This window comes from Capricornis sumatraensis, chromosome 14, assembly GCF_032405125.1.
Source record: "Capricornis sumatraensis isolate serow.1 chromosome 14, serow.2, whole genome shotgun sequence".
In the NCBI taxonomy this organism is placed as follows: domain Eukaryota; kingdom Metazoa; phylum Chordata; class Mammalia; order Artiodactyla; family Bovidae; genus Capricornis; species Capricornis sumatraensis.
The window spans coordinates 54517440-54540464 of NC_091082.1; the positions used below are offsets into that span (position 1 = coordinate 54517440).

Sequence of the window (23025 nt, forward strand, 5' to 3'; positions counted from 1 at the left end):
AGCAGTGGTGGGGAGTGTGGGAGAATTTGAAAAAGCCACCCCCTTGATTATGAAATGCCTCCTCCTCCCATCCCCTACCCTCACTGACAGTGACTTGAGGCCCCTCCACCGCTGAACTGATCTACAGTTTTTTACCTTTGTTAAATTGCATGTTCAAAACGTAAATGCCAATTTTTCTCCCTGCCTCCAAAGTGGGGCAGGTGAATTTCCTCAAATATATTACCTGAATAGAGTCTGAGTAACAACCACTCATTTATTAAAGAAAAAAAAATCCATTGGTTCCGTGGTGACTGGGGATTGGTACCTCTGTGTGTGGTCCCCAGGCCTAGCCACTGCTATCTTGGGAGCCGTGGCGCCCTCACCCTGCAGTGCTGCCGGCTCTGTTGCTCAGTGCAGTTGTGTTGGGTGGGAGGTCCTTAGGAGCTGTATTCAAGCTGCAATGTGTGATAGGCTTCTCTGGCGCATCCTCTCTGGCTGGGCCATCAGGTCCCTGGGTCCCCGGGGGTCTTTGGGAGAGGACAACCCACTGGAGGAATCATATCCTTCTCTACTTCTTGGGGATGGGCCCCAGACTGGGATGGGTACCCCTCCAGTCTTTGGGAGTTCTTTTTTCCTTTTCAAACTTTTTATTTTGTACTGGGGGTAGAGCCAGTTAACAATGTTGTGACAGTTTCAGGTGAACATCTTAGAGACTCAACCGTACACAGACATGTATCCATTCTCCCCAAACTCCCCTCCCATCCAGGCTGCCACATAACACTGAGCAGAGTTCCATGTACTGTACAGTAGGTCCTTGTTGGCTATCTATTTTAAATATAGCGATTTGTACACGTCCATCCTGAACTCCCTATAACTTGGGAGTTTTTTGAAAAAGCTTAATATTTTGGGTGCGCTGGGTCTTTGTTGCTGTGCTTGGGCTTTCTCTAGTTGCGGCAGGTGGGAGCTACTGTCTGGTTTGGGTGTGCTGGCTTCTCATGGTGCTGGATTCTTTTGTTTCAGGGCATGAGCTCTAGGGTGCATGGGCTCAGCAGTTGCAGCACACAGGCTTAGTTGCCCCATAGCATATGAAATCTTCTCAGATCAGGGAAGGAACCCACGTCCCCTGCACTGGTAGGCGGATTCTCAACCATTAGACCACCAGGGAAGTTCCTCCTTGGGACTTCTTAAGCAAAAAAACAAACGTCTTTGGTCAGGGGAGAACCATCTGACTCAGCAGTCGAGAATTCTGGAGGACTCCTCATGACGGAATGGCACTCACAGCCACAGAGGATGGAGAAGACACTGGATTTGCTCCTCTGCTAGCCTGGGGGACCCAGATATCCCTCTGCTTTGCCACTCACCCCGTGCCCTCCTACCTCCTTCCCACTAGCTGTGTGGCCCTTGGGAGTCCCTGCCTGGTGTTGCCCTCCTGGCCGGGGCTCCCAGGAGACCCCTGAGGGTGAGAGGCTTTGCATCCTGTGAGGTGCCCTCCGTGGTGCCTGGATGACCCGCCCTCCTCCATCTGTTTACGGTGTTGCAGCTTCGATAAAAAGGGGGACGTACATTACCTAATCAAGTGGAAAGACCTGCCCTACGACCAGTGCACCTGGGAGATTGACGAAATTGACATCCCCTACTACGACAGCCTGAAGCAGGCCTACTGGGGCCACAGGTGCGCCACGCTGGGGCCCCTGGGTGGAGCCTTCCGCCTTCCCAACGGCCTGAGCTCTGCTTTCTCATCCCGCCCTCTTTCCCAGGGAGCTGATGCTGGGAGAGGACGCCAGGCTGCCCAAGAGGCTGGTCAAGAAGGGCAAGAAGCTGAAGGATGACAAACAGGAGAAGCCCCCGGACACACCCATTGTGGATGTGAGTGGGAAGGGGTCACAGGGTGGGGTTGCCACCCAGGCTGGGCGTCGGAGGAGGGCACGGTCTCTGAGGAACTCTGCCCTGGGTCTGTGCTCCTGGAGCCGTGCCCATGCAGGAGGGGGCGCTGCGGCTCAGCCCACTCCTGCCAGGTACCTGGTGGGACAGGGACGATGGGACCCAGCCTTCCCCGCAGAGGAGGCTCACTCCCTGGGGTCCTGGTCCCCATCGTCCTGTAGAGCGGCAGCTTCCAGGGGACAGAGCAATTTGAAGAATGGGTCGGGTCTTGGTGCACCAAGGAGATAATCTCTTCTCAGAGGAGTTTATGAACTTGTGTTCTTTTAGATGAGTGAATTCCAAATATTTCTTTCTTTATTTATTTGGCTGTACTGTGTGGCACGTGGGATCTTAAGTTCTCCAATTAGCAATCGAACCTGTGCTTCCTGCAATGGAATCGTGGTCTTAACCACTGGATCACCAGAGACGTCTCTGTAATTCCAAGTCTTTAAATCAAAAAGTGCCCCTCACTTCAGGAGTACAGCAGCTGATTTGCTAATTATACACCATTCTTATCAGTTCGGGGGAGGAGCTTAACTTAACTGGGAGCTTTGAGCCTACTGGGGAGTGGAAGGTTGGCTTTTATTCCTTTAGCAAACCTCTCTGGGATGTTTGCTAGTACCTGGCCTTGAGGGGCAAGGCCCTACCCCACTGTTCCACGAAGTGCTCATCTTCCAGGGGCTCATGGAAGGTCCAAACAGAAATGGGGATTTGGCTTGGGTCTGAGATGCAGGGTAAGGCACAGTGGGTCTGATACATCAGGGGGACTTCATGGGGGTGACGGCCTTGAGCTGTGGACTAAAAGACACAAAGAGGGTGATGTTCAGGATCAGGCACACTGGGCAAGCATCAAATGGGTATTGACTCAGTGCCTGCTGTGTCCGAATAGGACCAGTATGGTGACCACAAGCTGGGCTCAAAATCAGAGAATGCAACAATTGGGAAACTGCCCTGATAGATGTATGGGGCCACCCTGGGAGAGCATGGTGGGAACACCTAAGCCAAGCCTGGAGTCAGGGAAGACTTCCTGGAGGCAGAGGCATTCCATCTGAGGCCTGAAGGATGAATAAGTTAGCAGGGACAAGAGGAGTGGAAAGAGTATTCCAGGCATAAAGAATCATGCCTGTGAAGGCCTATTGGTGGACCTTGGTGGCCCCAGGATCCAGGGTATGTCTGAACCTCTGCTTTTTCTGCAGCCCACTGTCAAGTTTGACAAACAGCCATGGTACATCGACTCCACGGGCGGCACGCTGCACCCGTACCAGCTGGAGGGCCTTAACTGGCTGCGCTTCTCCTGGGCCCAGGGCACTGACACCATCCTGGCCGATGAGATGGGTCTGGGCAAGACTGTGCAGACTATCGTCTTCCTCTATTCCCTGTACAAGGAGGTTCGAGGGTTGAGCGGGGTGGCCAGGGAGGGGTGGCCGGTGTGGGCTGTGGCTGGGCAGCCTCAGCGCATCTGTCTCCCTCCCCAGGGGCACTCCAAAGGGCCCTACCTGGTCAGTGCGCCCCTGTCCACCATCATCAACTGGGAACGTGAGTTCGAGATGTGGGCCCCTGACTTCTATGTGGTCACCTACACGGGGGACAAGGAGAGCCGCTCTGTGATCAGGGAGAACGAGTTTTCCTTTGAGGACAATGCCATTCGGAGTGGGAAGAAGGTGTTCCGGATGAAGGTGAGCATCCCTACCCCCGGGAAGGACTCTGCACAGGAGCCCAGTCTGCCCTGGGGTGGGGGTGCACAGGGGTTCTGCAGTCTATCTGAGGTCTCTCCTCTTGGGCTCCAGCAGAGGCAGCGGCTGGCAAAGAGTTGCTTTTAAGGCAGGATTTCCTTGTATCCGTGTCCTGGGGCTGCAGTAGCACAGGGTGGAGTGGGGCTGAGAATAACACTCACCCTGTCACTGTTCTGGAGGCCAGGAGTCCGAGACCCAGCTACAGGCAGGGCCCTGCTCCCTCGGAAGCAGGGTGGACCCTTCCGCGTCTCCTCGAGCACCTGGCGGCTCTTCCTTGGCCGTCCTCGCTTTGCAGCTCCATCTCTTCGGTTTCTGCCTCTGTTGTCATGTGGCTGTCTCCCCTGTGTGTGTCTGTGTCTGCTTTTCTTTTTTTAAATTTGATTTTAGTGTATTTATTATTTATTTTTGGTGGCACTGGATCTTTGTTGCTGCGCCGGCTTTTCTCTAGCTGTGGCAAGCAGGGGCTACTCTCTAGTTGCGATGCGTGGGCTTCTCGTTGCGGTGGCTTCTCCTGTTGCAGAGCTCTAGGGTGCTCGGAGTCAGTAGCTGTGGTGCACAGGGTCAGCTGCTCTGTGGGATCTTCCCAGATCAGGGATCAAACCCGTGTTTCCTGCATTGGTAGGAGGATTCTTTACCACTGAGCCACCAGGGAAGTTCTCTCTCTTTTTTTAAATTTGTTTTTGGTCATGCTGCGTTGCATGTGGGATCTTAGTTCCCCAACCAGGGATGGAACCTATGCCCCCTGCCATGGAAGCTCAGGATCTTAACCACTGGACCACCAGGGGAGTCCCAAGATTCCGCATTTCTGACGAAGTCCCAGATGGTGTGCACACTTCTGGTCCTCAGGCTGCACTCTGAGAAGCGAGGACACGGAGCGCTCAGTGCTTCTTGCACCTGGCACATGGGGGCCCTTGGGCAGCATGGCACTCACTCTAGCTGCCGTGCTGGGGGCTGGCGGACCACCCCCAACCTCCCCAAGGGTTCTCACCTCGGCTTTCTCCATCCTCTAGGAACAACTGTGGCCCTGGGAGATGCCCAGTAACTTTTATTTGGCTGCGCTGCGAGGCTTGCAGGATCTTAGTTCCCTGACCCGGGCCACAGCAGTGAAAGCAGAGTCCTAACCACTGGAAAGTGAAAGGGAAAGTATTAGTTGCTCAGTCGTGTCCAATTTTTTGTGATCTCATGGACTATAGCCTGCCAGGCTCCTCTCTCCATGGGATCCTCCAGGCAAGAATATTGGAATGGGTAGCCATTCCCTTTTCCAAGGAATCTTTCTGACCCAGGGGTCAAACCTGGGTCTCCTGCATCACGGGCAGATTCTTTACTGTCTGAGCCACTAGGGAGGCCCTTAATCACTGGACTGGCAGGGGATTCTCGATACCCATTTGTTTAATGAGGGTGATAAGCTCAGTGGTTCCAGAAACAACTTCTCTCTGAGCTCACACTGGGCTCATGTGATGGGCTGGGTGCTCTGCTGATTCAGTTGTTTAACTTACTGTCTTTTAAAAAAATTGTGGTAAAATACACATAACATAAAATTTATCACCTTCACCATTTTTCCAAGTACAGTTCAGGGACACCAACTACATTCACACTTCTCTGCAGCCATCACTCCGTCATCTCCTGAGCACTATTTCATCTTGCAAAACTGAAACCCTGTCCCTGTTAGGCACTGACTGCCCCCAGCCCCTGGCAGCCTCGTCCTTTTGGTCTCTGGCTTTGATTATTCTCGGTGCCTCGTGTAAGTGGAATCCTGCCGCATCTGTCCTTTGTGTCTGGCTCATTTCACTCAGCACGTTGTGGCGTGTGTCAGGGTTTCTTTTCAAGATTGGATAACATTCCACTGTATGTGTATGAATGGACCACTCAGCCCAGGGACACTGGGTGTTTCCACCTTTAGGTGCTTGTGAATAATGCTAGGAACATGGATGTGCAAAAATATTCATTCAAGTCCCTGCTTTCACTTCTTCTGGGTCTATACCCAGAAGCGGAATTGCAGGATGGTACAGTAATTCTATGTGTAATTTTGTTTGTTTCTGTTTTTCAAACTTTTATTGGAGTATGGTTGATTTACAATGTTGTGTTAGTTTCAGGCATATAGTTATGTGAATCAGCTATACATACACATATATCCCCTCTTTTTTAGATTCTTTTTTCGTATAGATCATTACAAAGTATTGAGTAGAGTTCCCTGTGCTATATAGTATGTTCTTATTTATGATCTATCTAATATGTAGTGTGTATCTATGTCAAATCCAATCTCTCAATTTATCCCTCCCCTGTTTCCCCCCTGGAAACAAGTTTGTTTTTTACATCTGTGACTCTGTTTCTCTTTTGTAAAAAAAAGTTTATGCAATTTAAAAAAATTCCACATATAAGTTATCTTTGCCTTACTTCTCTCAATATGACAATCTCTAGGTCCATCCATGTTGCTGAAAATGGCATTATTTTGTTCTTTTTTTTATGGCTGAGTAATAATATTCCATTGTATATATGGACGACATCATCTTTATCCATTCCTCTGCTGATGGAAACTTAGGTTTATTCCATGTCTTGGCTATTGTAAATAGTGCTACAGTGAACACTGGGGTACATGTACCTGTTCGAATTTTGATTTTCTCCTAATACATCGCCAGGAGTGGGATTGCTGAATCATATGGTAGCTCTGATTTAGTTTTTAAAGGAACCTCCATACTGTTCTCCATGGGCTTCCCAAGGTGGCACTAGTGGTAAAGAACCCATCTGACAATGCAGGAAAAGGAAGATAGAATGTGTAACTTTTTGAGGCACATACTTAGCTCTTTTAATTCTTGTGGCATTCTTCCCAAACACAGTATTGCTACCTTTTTACAGGTGAGGAGACAGAGGCTTGGGGAGGTTAACTCGATCAAGGTCTAGCTCAAAATAACAATTGTTGCAGTTGTTGCTAAGTCATGTCCAACTCTTTTTTGAACCCATAGACTGTAGCCCACCAGGCTCCTCTGTCCATGGGATTTCCCAGGCAAGAATACTGGAGTGGGTTGCCATTTCCTTCTCCAGGGGATCTTTCCAACTTAGGGATCAAACCCCTGTCTCCTGCTTGGCAGGGATGAGTGCAAACTGCCTACAGGCTCCCTTCTGCCCCTCTGATCTCTGCTCCCTCTCTTGGGGACAGTGCTCTGGGCCTCAGCTGACCCCCTTGACTTGGTGGCCTGTGACTTCCTCTCGGTCTCTAGGCTCCCTAAGCTCTCTGGGGGTCCTGTCCATACTCCTTTTGGCTCCTTTGTCTCTGGAGACCTTGATCCACTGGCCCTCCCAGCTCTCCTCCCAAATACTCCCCTTTCCCTCCAGAAAGAAGTGCAGATCAAATTCCACGTCCTTCTCACCTCCTATGAGCTCATCACCATCGACCAGGCCATCCTGGGCTCTATCGAGTGGGCCTGCCTCGTGGTGGATGAGGCCCACCGGCTCAAGAACAACCAGTCCAAGGTAGGAGGTGCTGAGCACTGGCCCCTGGAGCCGTCTGGGTGGGCTGGCCACCCTGTGCCCCCTGACGGGCCCCCTGTTCCCCTCTAAGTTCTTTAGGGTCTTGAACAGCTACAAGATCGATTATAAGCTGCTGCTGACAGGGACCCCCCTTCAGAACAACCTGGAAGAACTGTTCCATCTCCTCAACTTCCTGACTCCAGAGAGGTTCAAGTGAGTCAGGGGGGCTGGCCGGGGAGGTGGAGTGAGGGCAGCCAGGGAAGGGGCATCAGTGGCTGTCTGGCTCTGGGGCTGCTCCCTGGGCCTCAGTTTTCCCATCAGTAAAATGGGAGTGTTAGCAGAGCACTGACACGCTGAGCGCTTGGGGAACACCCACTGCTGCTCAGCCTGTGGTTTTGTATCGGCTTTACCCCAGAAGACCTTGGGGATCTTCCTTGGTGCCTGTCCCTCCCCCATGCCCCAGATTATCCCTGTCCCTCCACAAAGATCTGAATGATCACATCAGTGACAGTGTTGGGAGGCAGAAGGCTGGGGGTGATGGTGGAAATGGGGGTGAAGATGGAGCTTCCTTGCTTACCTACCCCCATGTTCCTGCTTGGAAAGGGGATTCAGGGTGAAAAATGCTGATTTTGGAATCAGGAGATATAGATTCAAGGGCAGGCTGGACTGTATAATCATGGGCACCCACCAGCCTCAGTTTCCTTCTCTGTAATATGGGTAAGAGTCCTAAGGACTGCACGTCCAGGACAGCTTTGAGGACAGGAAGATAGCCTACGTGGCTGAGACAGCTGCAGTGTGTGGGGGTGACCTAGGCTTAGATGGAGACTGGAAGGACACCAAGGGCAAGGCCTGTGCTCCCTGGCCCACCAGCCAGCTAGCCTGCCTTCTGACCCTCTGGCAGGTGGCAGGGGGCTGGTTGGCCTTCTCCCTACCCCAGTCCTGGCTCCCTCTACAGAGGGCTTTGGCCTCCTCCAGGCTATCATTGCGTTTTTTCCTTGCAGCAACCTAGAAGGCTTCCTGGAGGAGTTTGCTGACATCTCCAAGGAAGACCAGATCAAGAAGCTGCACGACCTGCTGGGGCCGCACATGCTGAGGCGGCTCAAGGCTGACGTGTTCAAGAACATGCCGGCGAAGACTGAGCTGATTGTCCGCGTGGAGTTGAGCCAGATGCAGAAGTGAGCAGCCTGCTCTGAGTCCCCTGGGCCTGTCTTCTCCCAGAAGGGCCTGAGTGGGCCTTCCTGGGCCACTGCCTGGGATGGGTGGAATGGCCTTTGGCCTTGCCCTTGCCTCCACTCAACTTTTGCACAAGCTTCCTTCTTGGGGTCTCTTCTCAGATTTCACTGATCAGGGTTGGGGCTGCCAACTTTGTCCTGTCCCCCAGTAACTTGCTGGGTGATGCCAGGCCTGTGGCTTCACTTCTTGGGGCTCCCCTTGGTCTCTCTGCAACTGTGCTTGGCTGCTAGGCCCCAGCCTTCCTGCAGACCAGAGTGTCCTCTCAGAGGCTGGCATGGCCAGGTACATGCAAACTGCCTTTCCTCCTTGCTCTGTGACAGGAAGTACTACAAGTTCATCCTCACACGGAACTTCGAGGCGCTGAACTCCAAGGGGGGTGGGAATCAGGTGTCACTGCTTAACATCATGATGGACCTGAAGAAGTGTTGCAACCACCCCTACCTCTTCCCTGTGGCTGCTGTGGTAGGTCCCCCGTGGCCACTGTGGGAGGTCCCCGGTAGCTGCCTCTGTGGGAGGTCCTCCGTGGCCACTGTGGGAGGTCCCCGGTAGCTGCCTCTGTGGGAGGTCCCCCGTGGCCGCGGTGGGAGGTCCCCTGTGGCTGCCTCTGTGGGAGGTCCCCCGTGGCTGCCTCTGTGGGAGGTCCCCCGTGGCCGCGGTGGCAGGTCCCCCGTGGCTGCCTCTGTGGGAGGTCCCCAGTAGCTGCCTCTGTGGGAGGTCCCCTGTGGCTGCCTCTGTGGGAGGTCCCCCGTGGCCGCGGTGGGAGGTCCCCCGTGGCCGTGGTGGGAGGTCCCCCGTGGCTGCCTCTGTGGGAGGTCCCCCGTGGCCGCGGTGGCAGGTCCCCCGTGGCTGCCTCTGTGGGAGGTCCCCCGTGGCCGCGGTGGCAGGTCCCCCGTGGCTGCCTCTGTGGGAGGTCCCCAGTAGCTGCCTCTGTGGGAGGTCCCCTGTGGCTGCCTCTGTGGGAGGTCCCCCGTGGCCACTGTGGGAGGTCCCCGGTAGCTACCTCTGTGGGAGGTCCCCTGTGGCCGCGGTGGGAGGTCCCCTGTGGCTGCCTCTGTGGGAGGTCCCCCGTGGCCTCGGTGGGAGGTCCCCTGTGGCCGTGGTGGGAGGTCCCCCGTGGCTGCCTCTGTGGGAGGTCCCCGTGGCCACTGTGGTAGGTCCCCGTGGCCGCGGTGGCAGGTCCCCTATGGTTGCCTCTGTGGGAGGTCCCCTGTGGCTGTTGTGGTAGGTCCTTGTGGCCACCTTGGTAGGTCCCCTCTGGTCACCATGACAGGGGCCCGTGACCACCACGGTGAGTGCCTGAGGCTGCCGTGTCAGGGGCCTGAGATCATGGTCCATGCACGTGGCTGCTGTGGGGGGTTTTCTGCGGCCCTCATGGCAAGTGATCATGGCCGCAATGGTGCCCCTGGCTGCTGGGACAGGTGCTCAAGCCTTCAGCCTTCAATTCTCCCCGAGTGTGAAGACTGAGAGGTGATACAGGTCCCCACTGTGCCAGAAGTTTCTGTAAAGCTACCTCTGTCCAGTGCTCGGGCAGGCCCTCTCCTTTCCTGGGCCCCTATGTGTGACCATAAAGTGATAGGTGACATTTTATGTAAGAGTTCCTTACAGCCTCAGGGACCCCAGGCCAGGGATCCGAGGGATGACTTGGCTGCACTCAGTCACTGAGGGAGTCAGGGAGGCAGGCCTGGGTAGTGATTGTGATGTGCAGTCCTAGGTGAGAGACCAGAGTCCCAGTTAGACACCTGGCCCCAGCCTTGTGGTCTCAGGACCGTCAGTGGTCCTCTTGGAGCCCTGGGTTTATCCTCTATAAAATGAGAACAATGACAGCATCTCTCGAAAGAGTGAGGACCAGATGAGAAAGTCTGTGTTCGGTGCCCACATGGAGAGCCTGGGACATCAGTACTCATCACCCTCACAGCTGTTCTGGTTCTAATTTAAACCCTACACAGTTTATACCTCCCCGCACCCCCACTCCACCCCCAAACAGGAAGAGCAATGCTGAGTTAAGCGTGGCGGCTCTGCTGTGGGTGATGCAGACTCGGGCAACCCCAGGCTGCTCTCACTGCTCTGAGAGCCTTTGAGCTGAGGGTCTTTCCAGCTGGGAGGCTGGGTTGGCCTTCCCTGGATGTGCCTTGCAGGACTGCAGAGGCCAGGCCAGAACCTTGTTGGGAAGGCCAGCTTGCCTCAAGACTGTCATCCATCCGTCCACCTATGTCTGTGGTCTTGGTGGAGTGCCAGCAGCGGGAGACAGAGCCCAGGGCTGGCGAGTTTGAGCCCTGCCTGGGGACACAGTGCAGGGAGCATCTGTGTGGCCTGCTCGTATGTTCCTGCAGAGGCTGGCCTGACCTGGGCTTGGGCTTGGTGCTCAGTTCATTGCTGGACCCTCATCCCTCCCGGCTCCTGCCGCCTCCCAGACTTCTTTGGTGGAGAGCCAGAGAGAAGAGGGGGGCCCCCACAAGACCCCACCTTGTGCTGTGTCTGCAGGAGGCCCCCGTCCTGCCCAATGGCTCCTATGATGGCAGCTCTCTGGTCAAGTCTTCAGGGAAGCTCATGCTGCTACAGAAGATGCTCAAGAAACTGCGGGATGAAGGGCACCGTGTGCTCATCTTCTCCCAGGTGAGCTGCCTGCAGGTGGCTGACTGCCTTCTCCACCTCTCTTAGCCCACGCTAGCTGAGAGCGCACGCTGCCTGCAGCCCTCAGGGCCTGATGCTATCTCCATGTGGGTTGTGTGTCAAAAGTCACTCCTCCAGGCCTTGGCATGATGCAACCAAGGAGAGCTGGCTGGGTTCCAAGTTCAAGGCACTTAGGGCACATTGGCCATAGGGACCAGTGTCCTCCCCACTACTTGACCCTCTGGCCTGCTCCTGCTGGAGCTTCTGTCCAGGCTGGGACAACAGCCCTCACCCTTCACCCCTGCAGCCCCACTGCTCATGAACCAACCCAAGGTGGGGCCCCTTGGGTTGGTTCACAAGGAGCCCTGTGTTGGGTTAGCTGGGGGAAGTCCTCTCTGAAGCTTGATCCTGAAGTTGTACTTGCAGCATCACGTTTGAGGTGGTCAGAGGCAGGGCTGTCTAGCTTCAGAGATTTGTTCATCAGTGCACTTGTTCCTTTGTCCTTTTGCACTTGTCGTATGTCAGGCTCTGTGCTAGCCACAGGGGTCCAGTTCTTGTTCTCAAAACACTTACAGTCCAGAGTGCGAGATGGAGGTAGACACATGTCTGTAACAGGAGTCATTGATGCTCCTCAAGCCTGGTATGAAAAATGCTGCCTGATGGTGGGACTGAGCCAGGTCCATTGCTCAAACCAGAGACTAAGATGTGGCTCCTCTGTGTACTCTGGGTAAAAGTCTGCTGGTGACAGCTGCTCCTGCCTGTAGCCCCTGATCCCACCAGGGGCCTGCAGCAGGCCGAGGGATCTGGGAAAAGCAGATCAAGCCTGTGACTGTAGACTGGCCTGGACACTGGATCCAGAATCCCCTGTGTTCTGTTTAGTCGCTCAGTCATGTCCAACTCTTTGCGACCCCATGGACTGTAGCCTTCCAGGCTCCTCTGTCCATGGGATTCTCCAGATAAGAGTACTGGAGTGGGTTGCCATGCCCTCCTCCAGAGGATCTTCCCAACCCAGGGATCGAACCCAGGTCTCCTGCATTGCAGGTGGATTCTTTACCAGCTGAGCTACCAGGGAAGCTCCCAGAATCCTCCAGCCCCCTGCTAACATAAGATGATTCTGAACTGAGGTCTTGAGGGACCAAGTAGAGAAAACTGCACAACTTCTAGAAGTGTGCACAAAGAGAAAGTGACAGAGACGGGGCCCTGACATCCAGAATGAGCCTGCAGGGGGAGTTCCCTGGCGGTCTAGTGGTTATAACTCCTCACCTTCAGTGCCGAGTTCCTGGGTTCAGTCTCTGGTCGAAGTACTAAGATACCACAAACAGCGTGGCATGGGCAAAAACTCCCACCAAAACAAAAGCAACTCCAATAAAATAAATAAGCACGAGCAGCAAGAAATGAAATAAGAACAACTAGCTAGAAAAAGTGTTAGCTGCTCAGTTTTGTCCAACGTTTTGCGACCCCATGGACTATAGTCTACTAGGCTCCTCTATCCATGGAATTCTCCAGGCAAGAATACTGGAGTGGGTAGCCATTCCCTTCTCCAGGGGATCTTCCTTACCCAGGGATGGAACCTGCTTCTCCTGCATTGGCAGGCAGGTTCTTTACCACTGAGCCACCAGGAAAGCCCCTAATCAGGGAAAGGATCTGCTTAAAATGGAAACAGAACATTTCAATAGATTAGATAAACTCTCAACACTGTTGAAGAGAACACTGATGAATGGGAACCTGGCATTGAGGAATTTTCCCAGAATGCAGCACATAAAGACAAAGATAAATATGAGACATTGCCCGGAAAACACCTTGAGAGGCTCTAGTAACTAACTATTCAATATGTATCTATAATAGGAGTTGAAGAAAAAGAGCTAGAGAAAATGGTAAAGAAGTCAGATTTAATGAGAGTCTGTAGACCTAGAGAAAGACATGTGGGCTCAGGTCTGAAGCACACTCTGGAGTACCAAGAAGTAAAAGTAAAAATATAAATATGAAAGGAAGCCCTAGGCACATTGTAGGGAAAATGCTGCACTTTTCAGATCTTGTACCTACAGAGGAAGGACAATTAGACTGTCCTCAGATTTCATATCAGCAGTAGAAGTGGCAAAAGAAAATGGCAATATTTTCATTACATTATGGGAAAATTGCAACTGATAATTTTATGTCTAGCTAAACTGTCTCTCAGGATTGATTATGGAGGATTATGGGAGCTCAGAAGGGCCTGCCTTTTTCTTCTCATAGGGAGGAGTGAAATCAGGGAAGATATCACAGAGGAGGTGCTCTTTGAGTCCCCTAGGCAGTAAGAGGGTGGGAAGAAAGTCCAGGTAATCTGGGATGGTTGTGGGATACAGAGGAAGCATTGGGATATGAAGGCCCAATGGACTGGCACCAATTTGGTGCCAAGATGAGGATTTGGGACTTTATTCTGAAGGGTGACATCAGGGTGGCACATGCTCTGAGCTGTGTCTTAGGCAGAAGGCTGTGGGGCTGGTGTGGGGATGCGGTGGCTCTGGGGGTTGAGCTTGGAAACTGCATTTTTCTTCAGAGGATGGTCCCAAGTCAGGCCTGCCTGGGTCCCACCTGTCTCCCCACTCAGTAGGTTGCTCTGTCTCTCCCCAACTGTCAATGAGGTCTCTGCCCATGGCCCCTATGGGGGTCCCTCCTCTGTGGCAGCCCCTCAGGAATACCATGTCCCCTGCAGATGACCAAGATGCTGGACCTCCTGGAGGACTTCCTGGAGTATGAGGGCTACAAGTATGAGCGGATTGACGGTGGCATCACGGGGGGCCTTCGGCAAGAAGCAATTGACAGATTCAATGGTACCCAACCTTACCCAGGGCTCTTGATGGGGACCCCTGTCTGTCTCTCCTCCCAGACTAGGATCTTAGCCAGACCAGCCAATTTACGGTCAGGTTAGCTACTCCTCAAACAGATGGAGAAAGCAGACCTGTCCTTAGGTCCTAGTAGCTGGTAAAAAGAATTCATCCCATGGAACTTTCCAGGGGCCTGCTTGTGTGTTTAGAACTGAGAAATTAGGAGGAGGGCAGAAGGGGAGGAAAATTCCTCTGTTACTAAATGAAGCTGGTGTGGAGGGTCTGGCCAGCACCTCTGGGCTTCTGATACTGACACCAGCTAAAACTGCAGTTATGAGCAGGGCTGGACGGGGGCCTGTCCCTGCAACACAGGCTGCTGCAAGGAGGGACAGAGCTGAGCAGCACTGCCCTAGGGAAAGACAGAGGAAAGGGCAGGGCCACCCCAGCTCAAACTGTCTCCCTGGTGATCTGGGAGGCTGGGAGCTGGCTCTGGAGTGAAGGGAACATCTGGAGACATGGTCCAGCACCTCGTTAGTGGGAGGTTTTCAGAAAGAGATGAAGTGATTTTGTGGCTGCTTCCTGCCTTCCACCCTCAGAGCAGGTCTGGGACCCTGTGGCCCCCAAACCCAAAGCAGCGATTCCTATTGCCCACTCATGTCAGAGGTAAGGCGAGTATGGTTTCAGGATGTACATGTGGTCCCGTTGCACATGGCAGTGGGAAGCATCAGGTGGATCGGGGACCTGTGTGCAGCTCAAGCAGGTGCCATGGTCAGTCCCAGGTCACTTAATGGGCCTGAGACCCAGCTGTCTTGGGGCAGTGGGGACTGACCAGACGGCTGGCCCGTGCCCTGGAGCTGTGACCCTGAGTGTTCAGTGGTCACTCTGACGGCATTGCATGCGGTGGTGGCTGGGAGGGCATGAAGGATGAGCTCTGCTGACCTCCCAGGGGCCTGACCTTCAGGGGCTCTGCTGGTCTTTGCTGGCTTTTTGTAGTTTCTCCTTTGCCCCTCTGGGCTTTGAAAATCAGTTCATTCTCGTTTTATCTTCTTCCTGTTGGGTCAGGGCTCAGAGCACAGCTGTGGGCTATGTGGGGCTCAGGTGGGCTGCCCTGTCTCTGCTCCATGCCCAGGGGCCCCAGGCCTCTTCTGGCTTCCCCCCAAGCACAGCTGAAGCCATTGTGGCCTGAGATGGGGTCACAGTTCCTGCCCCCTCCCCGTGGTCTCCCCTGTGCCCTCCTGTCTGCCACACCCTTGTCTCCCATCTCACCCCTCTGAGTATGCCCCTTACTCACCCTTCTGGGCACCTGCCTCTCTTCCTCAGCCCCTGGGGCCCAGCAGTTCTGCTTCCTCCTTTCGACCCGGGCAGGTGGCCTGGGGATCAACCTGGCCACGGCAGACACGGTCATCATCTATGACTCGGACTGGAACCCGCACAATGACATCCAGGTGTGTGGCCCCAACACCAGAACCCTCTCAGAGGGTCCCTTGCTGCCCCTGGCTTTGTGGGCATTCCCTCTCCCCCACCCCCAGACTGTCTCAGGGCTTTACCTCTGCCTGGACCCACCTCATAGAGTCCCAGCCCCAAGGGCTACCTGGAAGGTGAGCCCCCCACCATTATACAAAAGAGGAAACAGCCCAGGGAGGGCAAGGGATGTGTCCAAGAACATGCAGCAGTCTGTGTGAACATGACCTCTGTTCTGTCCCATCACTCTTAGGATGAAGGCCATGGGGGGAGTCAGGATGAGGGGTCCTGGGACCCAGAGGGGGCCAGTTTGGGAACAGCAGGAAAATAGAGGGGACAAGGCCTGTGGAGGTGGAAGGGAGGAAGAGGCACTAGTGGAGGAGGGGCACTGGAGCTGGTGAGGAAGGGTGGGAAGGTTAGGGGGTGCAGGAGCAGAGACACACTCTGCTGTCTCCTGCCCACCCTTCTTGGGACAGGACCCAGCACATACATGCATTATACTCTTAGGGCACACATACAAACTCATGTCTCATGCACACGCATGTGCACCTGTGTGAGTTGCATACACAGACCTTATTACACTGAGCCAAGTCATGTGGATGCCTGATGCACAGAGCCTCAAGCCTGTCCTCATGTCACACCTGTCCTTGCAGGGTAGCTGTACCTCTCCAACAGGTGGGCTCACAGCCCCACTAGTGGTCACTCTCAGGGAGGTGCAGCCCCCATCTTGGCATGAGTGCCATCAGTGCCCTGTGTGGCTTCACTACATCGAGTGCACTGGCCACACTGCCCCTCACACCTACCCCTGCACACCTGCGATCACACTGAGTTACCCCTGCACAGGCCCGCACTAGACCACACACAGGTCGGGAGTGCAGGTGCCCTGGTGCACATCCATCTCCATGGGCAGTCACACAGCCCATTCCATGCAGAGGGTGCTCATGAGCTCATTTGCATGCCTTCCCCCCGACCCTGCCCCCTGGTGCCTGGCCCTGGGGCCCCAGTCCTCTGTTGAACCATGGGTGCTAAGCTACAGGTTGCCCCCAGGCCTTCAGCCGTGCCCACCGCATTGGGCAGAACAAGAAGGTGATGATCTACCGCTTCGTGACACGGGCCTCGGTGGAGGAGCGCATCACGCAGGTGGCCAAGCGCAAGATGATGCTCACCCACCTGGTGGTGCGACCTGGCCTGGGCTCCAAGTCTGGCTCCATGACCAAGCAGGAGCTGGATGACATCCTCAAGTTTGGCACAGAGGAGCTCTTCAAGGATGACGTGGAGGGTGGGTGTCCTGGGTGCTTGGCATGGTGGGGGGTGGCCCTGCTTGAGACACTCCTCTCCCAGGGCACCCCCAGTGCCCAGTCCCTTCTTCTGCTCCCCACTCCTGGCCAGGATGGGCAGGGCCAGGGTGGCATCTCTGGTACTACCCCCCAGCCCTGCAGCTCCCCATCCCCATGTCCTACAGGTATGATGTCTCAGGGCCAGAGACCCGCCACACCCATCCCTGATGTCCAGTCCTCCAAAGGGGGAGCCTTGGCCGCCAGCGCCAAGAAAAAGCATGGCAGCACTCCGCCAGGTAGGGACCCTCCCAGCCCAGCCCCTGTACCCTGGACGGCTGTTCTGGAAGGAAGTGGGCCCCCAAACCCATTTTGTCAGGTTCCCTTGCCTGCTCCCCTTGGGTGCCTGTGGACCTTATATGGAGGGGCTGAGGGGCGGCTGTGACAATACAGGTTCCTCTCTATGGTCACTTACTGTCCAGCTGCAGCCCCTGGCGGGAACTGGGAAGCACCATTGTTTGGAACCTGCTCTGGTGGGGGGGTGGGTCCCCTGACTCTGCATCCTGGCTGCCTCCAGGTGACAACAAGGACGTGGAGGATAGCAGTGTGATCCACTATGACGATGCGGCCATCTCCAAGCTGCTGGACCGGAACCAGGATGCCACGGACGACACGGAGCTCCAGAACATGAATGAATATCTGAGCTCCTTCAAGGTGGCACAGTATGTGGTGCGCGAGGAGGATGGCGTGGTAAGCCCCGCCCCTCCGCGGCCCCGCCCCTCGCGGCCCCGCCCCTCGCGGCCCCGCCTTCACCGCTTTACGACTGATCCATTTAAGAAACTCTGGCTCCCGGGTCTCTCCTGAGTGGCTCCTCTCCTTACCTCTCAACTTCCACGGCCCTACGCGCAGAGCGTGGGTGCTAATTATTCTAAGTGCCACTTTTCCTTTTGAAACTGGGGGCCTCCTGAGGGCAGGGGTGGCGCTTATTCAATTCTGTATCTCAGTGCCTGGCACAAGGCCAGGGCATGCTTGTGGCATGAATGAATGGATGAGTGAATTACTGAGACAGGAGCAGGAAGAGGAAGGCCTGCTGGGGCTGGGGTGATTAGGGAGGGCTACCTGGAGTAGCCAGGCTTTCCAGTTCCCCTTGAGCCGCTAGAGGGTGAGCTGTGGTAGAGGCAGTGAGGCCTCCGCGGGGGCGGAGATGCCCGCTGGCCCCGCCCTCACGGCATCCGCGGCCCCGCGCCCCCAGGAGGAGGTGGAACGGGAGATCATCAAGCAGGAGGAGAACGTGGACCCCGACTACTGGGAGAAGCTGCTGCGACACCACTACGAGCAGCAGCAGGAGGACCTGGCCCGCAACCTGGGCAAGGGCAAGCGCATCCGCAAGCAGGTCAACTACAACGACGCCTCCCAGGAGGACCAGGGTGCGTGTCTGGTGGGCAGGGTCCTGCTGGCGGGGAGGACATCCTTGTGGCAGGAATTCCCGGGGCAGGAGAGTGGGAGCCGTGTGGAGTGGCTGAGCCAGGAGACGGTTGGAAGACTTCTTGGAGAAGTGAGGCTGGTAGCTGGTGTGGGGTGTTGGGTTTTGGGGGGAACGAGATGGGTAGTGACTCAGTGACTTCACTGCTAGTGGTTTTAGTCAAGCCTCAGTTTCTCTATCTATTAAATAGGGCCATTGATGGTATAAGGCCTGAGAATGTAGTGTGAGGTTGTTAAGGGAGCTCTTAGGAAGTGCACGGTGGCTGTTTTCATCACCACTGTTATTGGGCTGGGTGTGAGGGGCTCCGGCGGGCTTCTGCTTGAACGGCCCACTCTGTGCCCCTCTTCCTGACCCCCCGACAGAGTGGCAGGACGAGCTCTCAGACAACCAGTCTGAATATTCCATTGGCTCTGAGGATGAGGACGAGGACTTTGAGGAAAGGCCGGAAGGGCAGAGTGAGTCAGGGCTGGTGACTCCGGGCTGGGGCCAGGCTGTGTGTCGGGGAGCTGATGATCAGGTTGGGGGTCCCGGGGGTATCGGGACCAGGATCTGTCCTTTGGAGTAGGCCCTGAAGGGTCATGCTGTCTGGGGCATTTTGGGGGATAGGGTGGGTCAGGACATCTTGGGCCCCGCTGAGGGCTTGTGGCGGGGCTGCTCCCCCAGGTGGACGGCGACAATCCAGGAGGCAGCTGAAAAGCGACAGGGACAAGCCTCTGCCCCCTCTTCTTGCCCGGGTCGGCGGCAACATTGAGGTGGGGCCCGCATGCACCCCCACTTTCCCACTTCTCTTTCCTGGAATTTATCTCATCTTTCAGAGCTAAGAGCTTACCCCTGCTGCCACCCCGGGATGTGGAGGAGGGACAGGAGGGCTGGGATTACGCTGGGTCACATGCCAAGTGGAGGTGGGGGGAGGGGACAGACCCTTGGTCTGGGCTGTGCCCTTTGGGTCCTGCCCCAGGTGAAGGCCCCCCGCCCCCGTCTCCCCGCCTGCTCCCCCATCTCTTCCCCTCCCTGTGTCTTTCTCTTCAACTCTGAGTTCCTTGCTCCCCAACCCTGCTGCCCCCTGCCCAGGTGCTAGGCTTCAACGCCCGCCAGCGGAAGGCCTTTTTGAACGCCATCATGCGCTGGGGCATGCCCCCCCAGGATGCCTTCAACTCCCACTGGCTGGTGCGGGACCTTCGTGGGAAGAGCGAGAAGGAGTTTAGGTAAAGGGGCCGAGGTGGTGGCCCAGGGTGTGGCCGCCTGCCTGTAGTGGGCAGGCTCCTCTGGACGGGCCAGCACAGTGGGCGGTGTTACTGCCAGGCTGGGGCTGGCCAGAGAACTCACTGCTGTCTGATGTCTGGTAGCTGAAGTCCAGGCCTGGGCAGGGTTCCTGTGCAGAGAATGTGACTGGTCACCTCTGCCAGGGCAGCTGGTGTTAACAGAAGCACAGAGGATCTGGGTTCTCCAGGGGAAGGGCTGTCCCAGGAGGGTCCCCTGCCCAGGGCCCCCTCTGTTCTTCCCTGGGGCTTGACCCAGCAGGCCTGGTTGGGAGGCAGGTGATGGGTGATGATTCCAGCCAGGAGGTCCCCTGGGGTCCTGCCGGCCCCCCACTCCCTGAGTCCCAGTCCCCCCCACCCCAGAGCCTATGTGTCCCTCTTCATGCGGCACCTGTGTGAGCCGGGGGCTGACGGCGCGGAGACCTTTGCGGACGGCGTGCCCCGCGAGGGCCTCTCCAGGCAGCACGTGCTCACGCGCATCGGGGTCATGTCACTAGTTAGGAAGAAGGTGGGTGAGTAGCCTTTACTGGGCTTTTCCTGGTGGTCGCCCATGGCCTGGGTGTGCCCCAGGGTGGGTCAGTGGGCAGAGAGCAAGCGCCTGGCTGTCCAGGGTCTGAGTTAGAGGGATGGACCCAGAATGCATCTCTGGGTGGGGAAGTGGGCGGTGGTGGGGAGGGGACTGGAGGCCAGGATGACAGGTGGGGATGGGTGGGGGTAGGGCCTGGCATGGGGATCTGCGGTCAGCCTTGGGTGGAGTCAGCAGCCACCCCAAGCCAGGGACACCCCCAGTCCTGCCAGCCACCCTAAGGCCCTCACATCTGAGCTGTGACCACCTCCCTCCTGCCTCGCTCCCACCTGCCCAGGTTCAGGAATTTGAGCACGTCAACGGGAAGTACAGCACCCCAGATCTGATCCCCGAGGGGCCCGAGGGCAAGAAGCCGGGCGAAGTCATCTCCTCGGATCCCAACACACCAGTGCCCGCCAGCCCTGCCCACCTCCTGCCTGGCCCTCTGGGCCTGCCAGGTCTGGACTCCAGTGAGGAAGGGTGGGCACCCAGGTCATGGCAGGAGTGCCAGGAGACCCCACGTCCTCCTCACATCCCACCCCCACAAAGCTTCTAGCTGAAGAAGTATCACTTCCCTAAGAGATTTTCTTTTTAATGACAGCTTTGAGATGTGATTCATACACCACAATATTCAGTCTTTGCGTGTGTGCTAAGTCACTTCAGTCGTGTCTGTTTGCGACCCTATGAACTGTAGCCTGCCAGGCTCCTCTGTCCATGGGATTCTTTAGGCAAGAATACTGGAGTGGGTTGCCATTTCCTTCTCCAGGGGATCTTCCCAACCCAGGGATTGAACCTGCGTCTCTTGTGTCTCCTGCATGGGCAGGCAGGTTCTTTCCCACTAATGCCACCTGGGAAGCCAAAAGCCTTTAAAAGTGTATTAGCCAATTGTTTCTAGCATATCTATGGGATTGTGCAACCATTGCCTCTGATTCCAGGATGTTTTCATTAACCCCCAAAGAAACACATACTCATTAGTAGTGACACCCCATTCCTTCTCCTCACATCTTTCCCTGGCAACCACTGATCTCTCTGTCTCTATGGGTTTGCCTGTTGTGGACATTTCATGTAAATGAAATGCACTGTGTGGCCTTTTGCGCCCAGCTTTCACTAGCATGCAGTGTATTCCAGATTCATCCAGGTTTTAGGGTGTCAGCACTTCATCCCTTTTTGTAGCTGAATAATATTTGATTCCATTGTTTGGATCCACCACATTTTGTATATCTATTCATCAGGTGATGGATTTGGGGTTGGTTCTACCTTTAGCTATTGTGAATAATGTGGTGAGTAACATTGCTTTGAACTTTTGTGTTCAATTGGAAATAGGTGTTTTCATTTATCTTGGGTGTATAGGTAAGAATAGAATCACTGGGTTACCAGCTGGGTCATTGCTGGTATAACATTTTGAGGAACTACCAAACTTTTTCACAGTGACTGCACCATTTTACATTCTACCAGCCATGTATGAGGTTCCAATTTCTCCACCTCCCGGCCAGCACTTATCTAACTTTTGGCTTATAGTCACCTTAGTGAGTGTGAAGGGGGAGTCTCATTGTGCTGTTTTACTTACTTATTTTTGGCTGTGCTGGGTCTTCGTTGCTGCTTGGGCTCTTCTCTAGTTGCAGCGTGCAGGCTTCTCACTGCAGTGGCTTCTCTTGTTGTGGAGCACGGGTTCTCAGGCTTCAGTAATTGCATCACATGGACTCAGTAGTTGCAGCTCCTGGCCGCTAGAGCACAGGCTCAGTAGTTGTGGCACACAGGCTTAGCTGCTCCGAGGTACGTGGCATCTTCCCAGACCAGGGATCGAACCCATGTCTCCTGCATTGGCAGGCAGATTCTTTACCACTGAGCCACCGGGGAAGCCTGGTGGTTTTGATTTCCATCTCTGGTGGCTGAAGATGTTGAGAATCATTTCATGTGCTTCTGAGCTTTTTGTGCATCTTCTTTGGAGAAATGTCATTTCACATCCTTTGTCTTTCCTTAATGGGTTTTTTGTCTCTGAGTGTCTTTTTGATGATCTGTGTGTTTATCTGGGTAAAGGCCTGGGGCATCCTGCCTGTCCTAGGTGACAGGCGAGGCCCCGAGAGGCTCAGCGCCTCTGAGGACATTCTGCTCCTGGGCACAGGTGCCCTCTGGAGGTGCCTAGTTTTCTTCCTGGCCCTGTGCTTGTGGGCAGGTGCCTTAGCCCATGAGCTCTGTTTTCTCATCTGTGATGTGAAGATGGGTAGTGATCACCTCCCAGGACTCCTCAGAGCACGTGGGTCACTGGCCTTTTGCAGTGACTCAGCATGGAAGAGGCAGGTGGCCAGCCAGCCAGCCTGAAAGCCAGGACCACAGCTGGGCTATGCTGGCTCTCAGTGGGGCCTCCACCCACCTCACCTACTGCTTCCAGACGAGAGGCCCCTGCAGCTTGTATTTCTGTCCTACTGGCCCCTGGCTTTGACCTCACTGGGCCCAGGGTCCCCCACATTGCAGGCCTGTCCCAGGATCTTTGGCTCCCCTGGTTCACCTGTCCTTCTGCAGGTGCCTGGCCCAGGATCCTCTCTGACTCCCCATTTCCTGCCCTTCTCCCTCCTCCCACCCCAGCCCACCTGTCTCACCCTTCTCCCTTGTTCTTTCAGACAAAATGGAAGCCCCACTAGGCTACATGGATGAGAAGGAGGTGGGGGTGCAGAAGCCAAAGAAGCCCCCAGAAATCCAGGTAGAGAAGATGCCAGTGTCTGGGCCCCTGTGGGTATTGGGTGGGGGCTGGGTCCAGGGACCTTCTCAGGTTTTGCCCTTGGCAGCTGTAAGCCAGGCCTCCCTCCTGGCTCCAAGTTTGAGCCCCTAGGACTGGAGCATAGTTGAGAGCAAGCACGGGGAACCAGAGAGTGGGTTCTAAGCCCAGGGCCCCTTCCTTGGCTCCTATTGAGGTCCAGGCCCTGTAGCTCCCGAGTCTCTCCTCCCTAGGCCCTGCCAACTGCCCTGGACAGAGTGGAGGGAGAGGACAAGCAGGAGAGCTCCGATGGCAAGGAGAGGGCCCGAGAGGAGCGACTGGAGGAGATGGAGAAGGCCCAGCCCTCCCCGGAGCAGCTGCCGAAAGGTGTGGGCTTCCGCCCTGATGGGGTGTCAGGCCTGTCTCTCCCTGGCTAGGTGGGGGGCCATGCACTGCTGTGTCCTAGTGCCATAGGGCCCAGGATGAGGCGAGAGCCAGGGGCTCAGTTCTCTGCATGTGGGCTATAACTTTTCCTACTGTACACTTT

At 55.4% G+C, this 23025-nt stretch overlaps 1 protein-coding gene across 1 annotated transcript in view; it reads left to right on the top strand.

The window, feature by feature from the left end:
- CHD5 (chromodomain helicase DNA binding protein 5) overlaps window positions 1–23025 on the top strand; it is a 65745-nt gene that overhangs the window by 29603 nt on the left and 13117 nt on the right. The window contains exons 12-33 of the mRNA XM_068985744.1: window positions 1520–1651; window positions 1737–1845; window positions 3096–3287; window positions 3375–3575; window positions 6963–7100; window positions 7189–7310; window positions 8099–8272; window positions 8651–8792; window positions 10812–10943; window positions 13633–13750; window positions 15065–15189; window positions 16253–16484; window positions 16668–16778; window positions 17057–17229; window positions 17732–17906; window positions 18325–18417; window positions 18626–18714; window positions 19034–19167; window positions 19585–19729; window positions 20085–20244; window positions 22405–22484; window positions 22733–22865. Of these exons, the coding sequence (XP_068841845.1) occupies window positions 1520–1651; window positions 1737–1845; window positions 3096–3287; window positions 3375–3575; window positions 6963–7100; window positions 7189–7310; window positions 8099–8272; window positions 8651–8792; window positions 10812–10943; window positions 13633–13750; window positions 15065–15189; window positions 16253–16484; window positions 16668–16778; window positions 17057–17229; window positions 17732–17906; window positions 18325–18417; window positions 18626–18714; window positions 19034–19167; window positions 19585–19729; window positions 20085–20244; window positions 22405–22484; window positions 22733–22865 (3110 nt within the window). The remainder of the gene's footprint in view (window positions 1–1519; window positions 1652–1736; window positions 1846–3095; window positions 3288–3374; window positions 3576–6962; window positions 7101–7188; window positions 7311–8098; window positions 8273–8650; window positions 8793–10811; window positions 10944–13632; window positions 13751–15064; window positions 15190–16252; window positions 16485–16667; window positions 16779–17056; window positions 17230–17731; window positions 17907–18324; window positions 18418–18625; window positions 18715–19033; window positions 19168–19584; window positions 19730–20084; window positions 20245–22404; window positions 22485–22732; window positions 22866–23025) is intronic.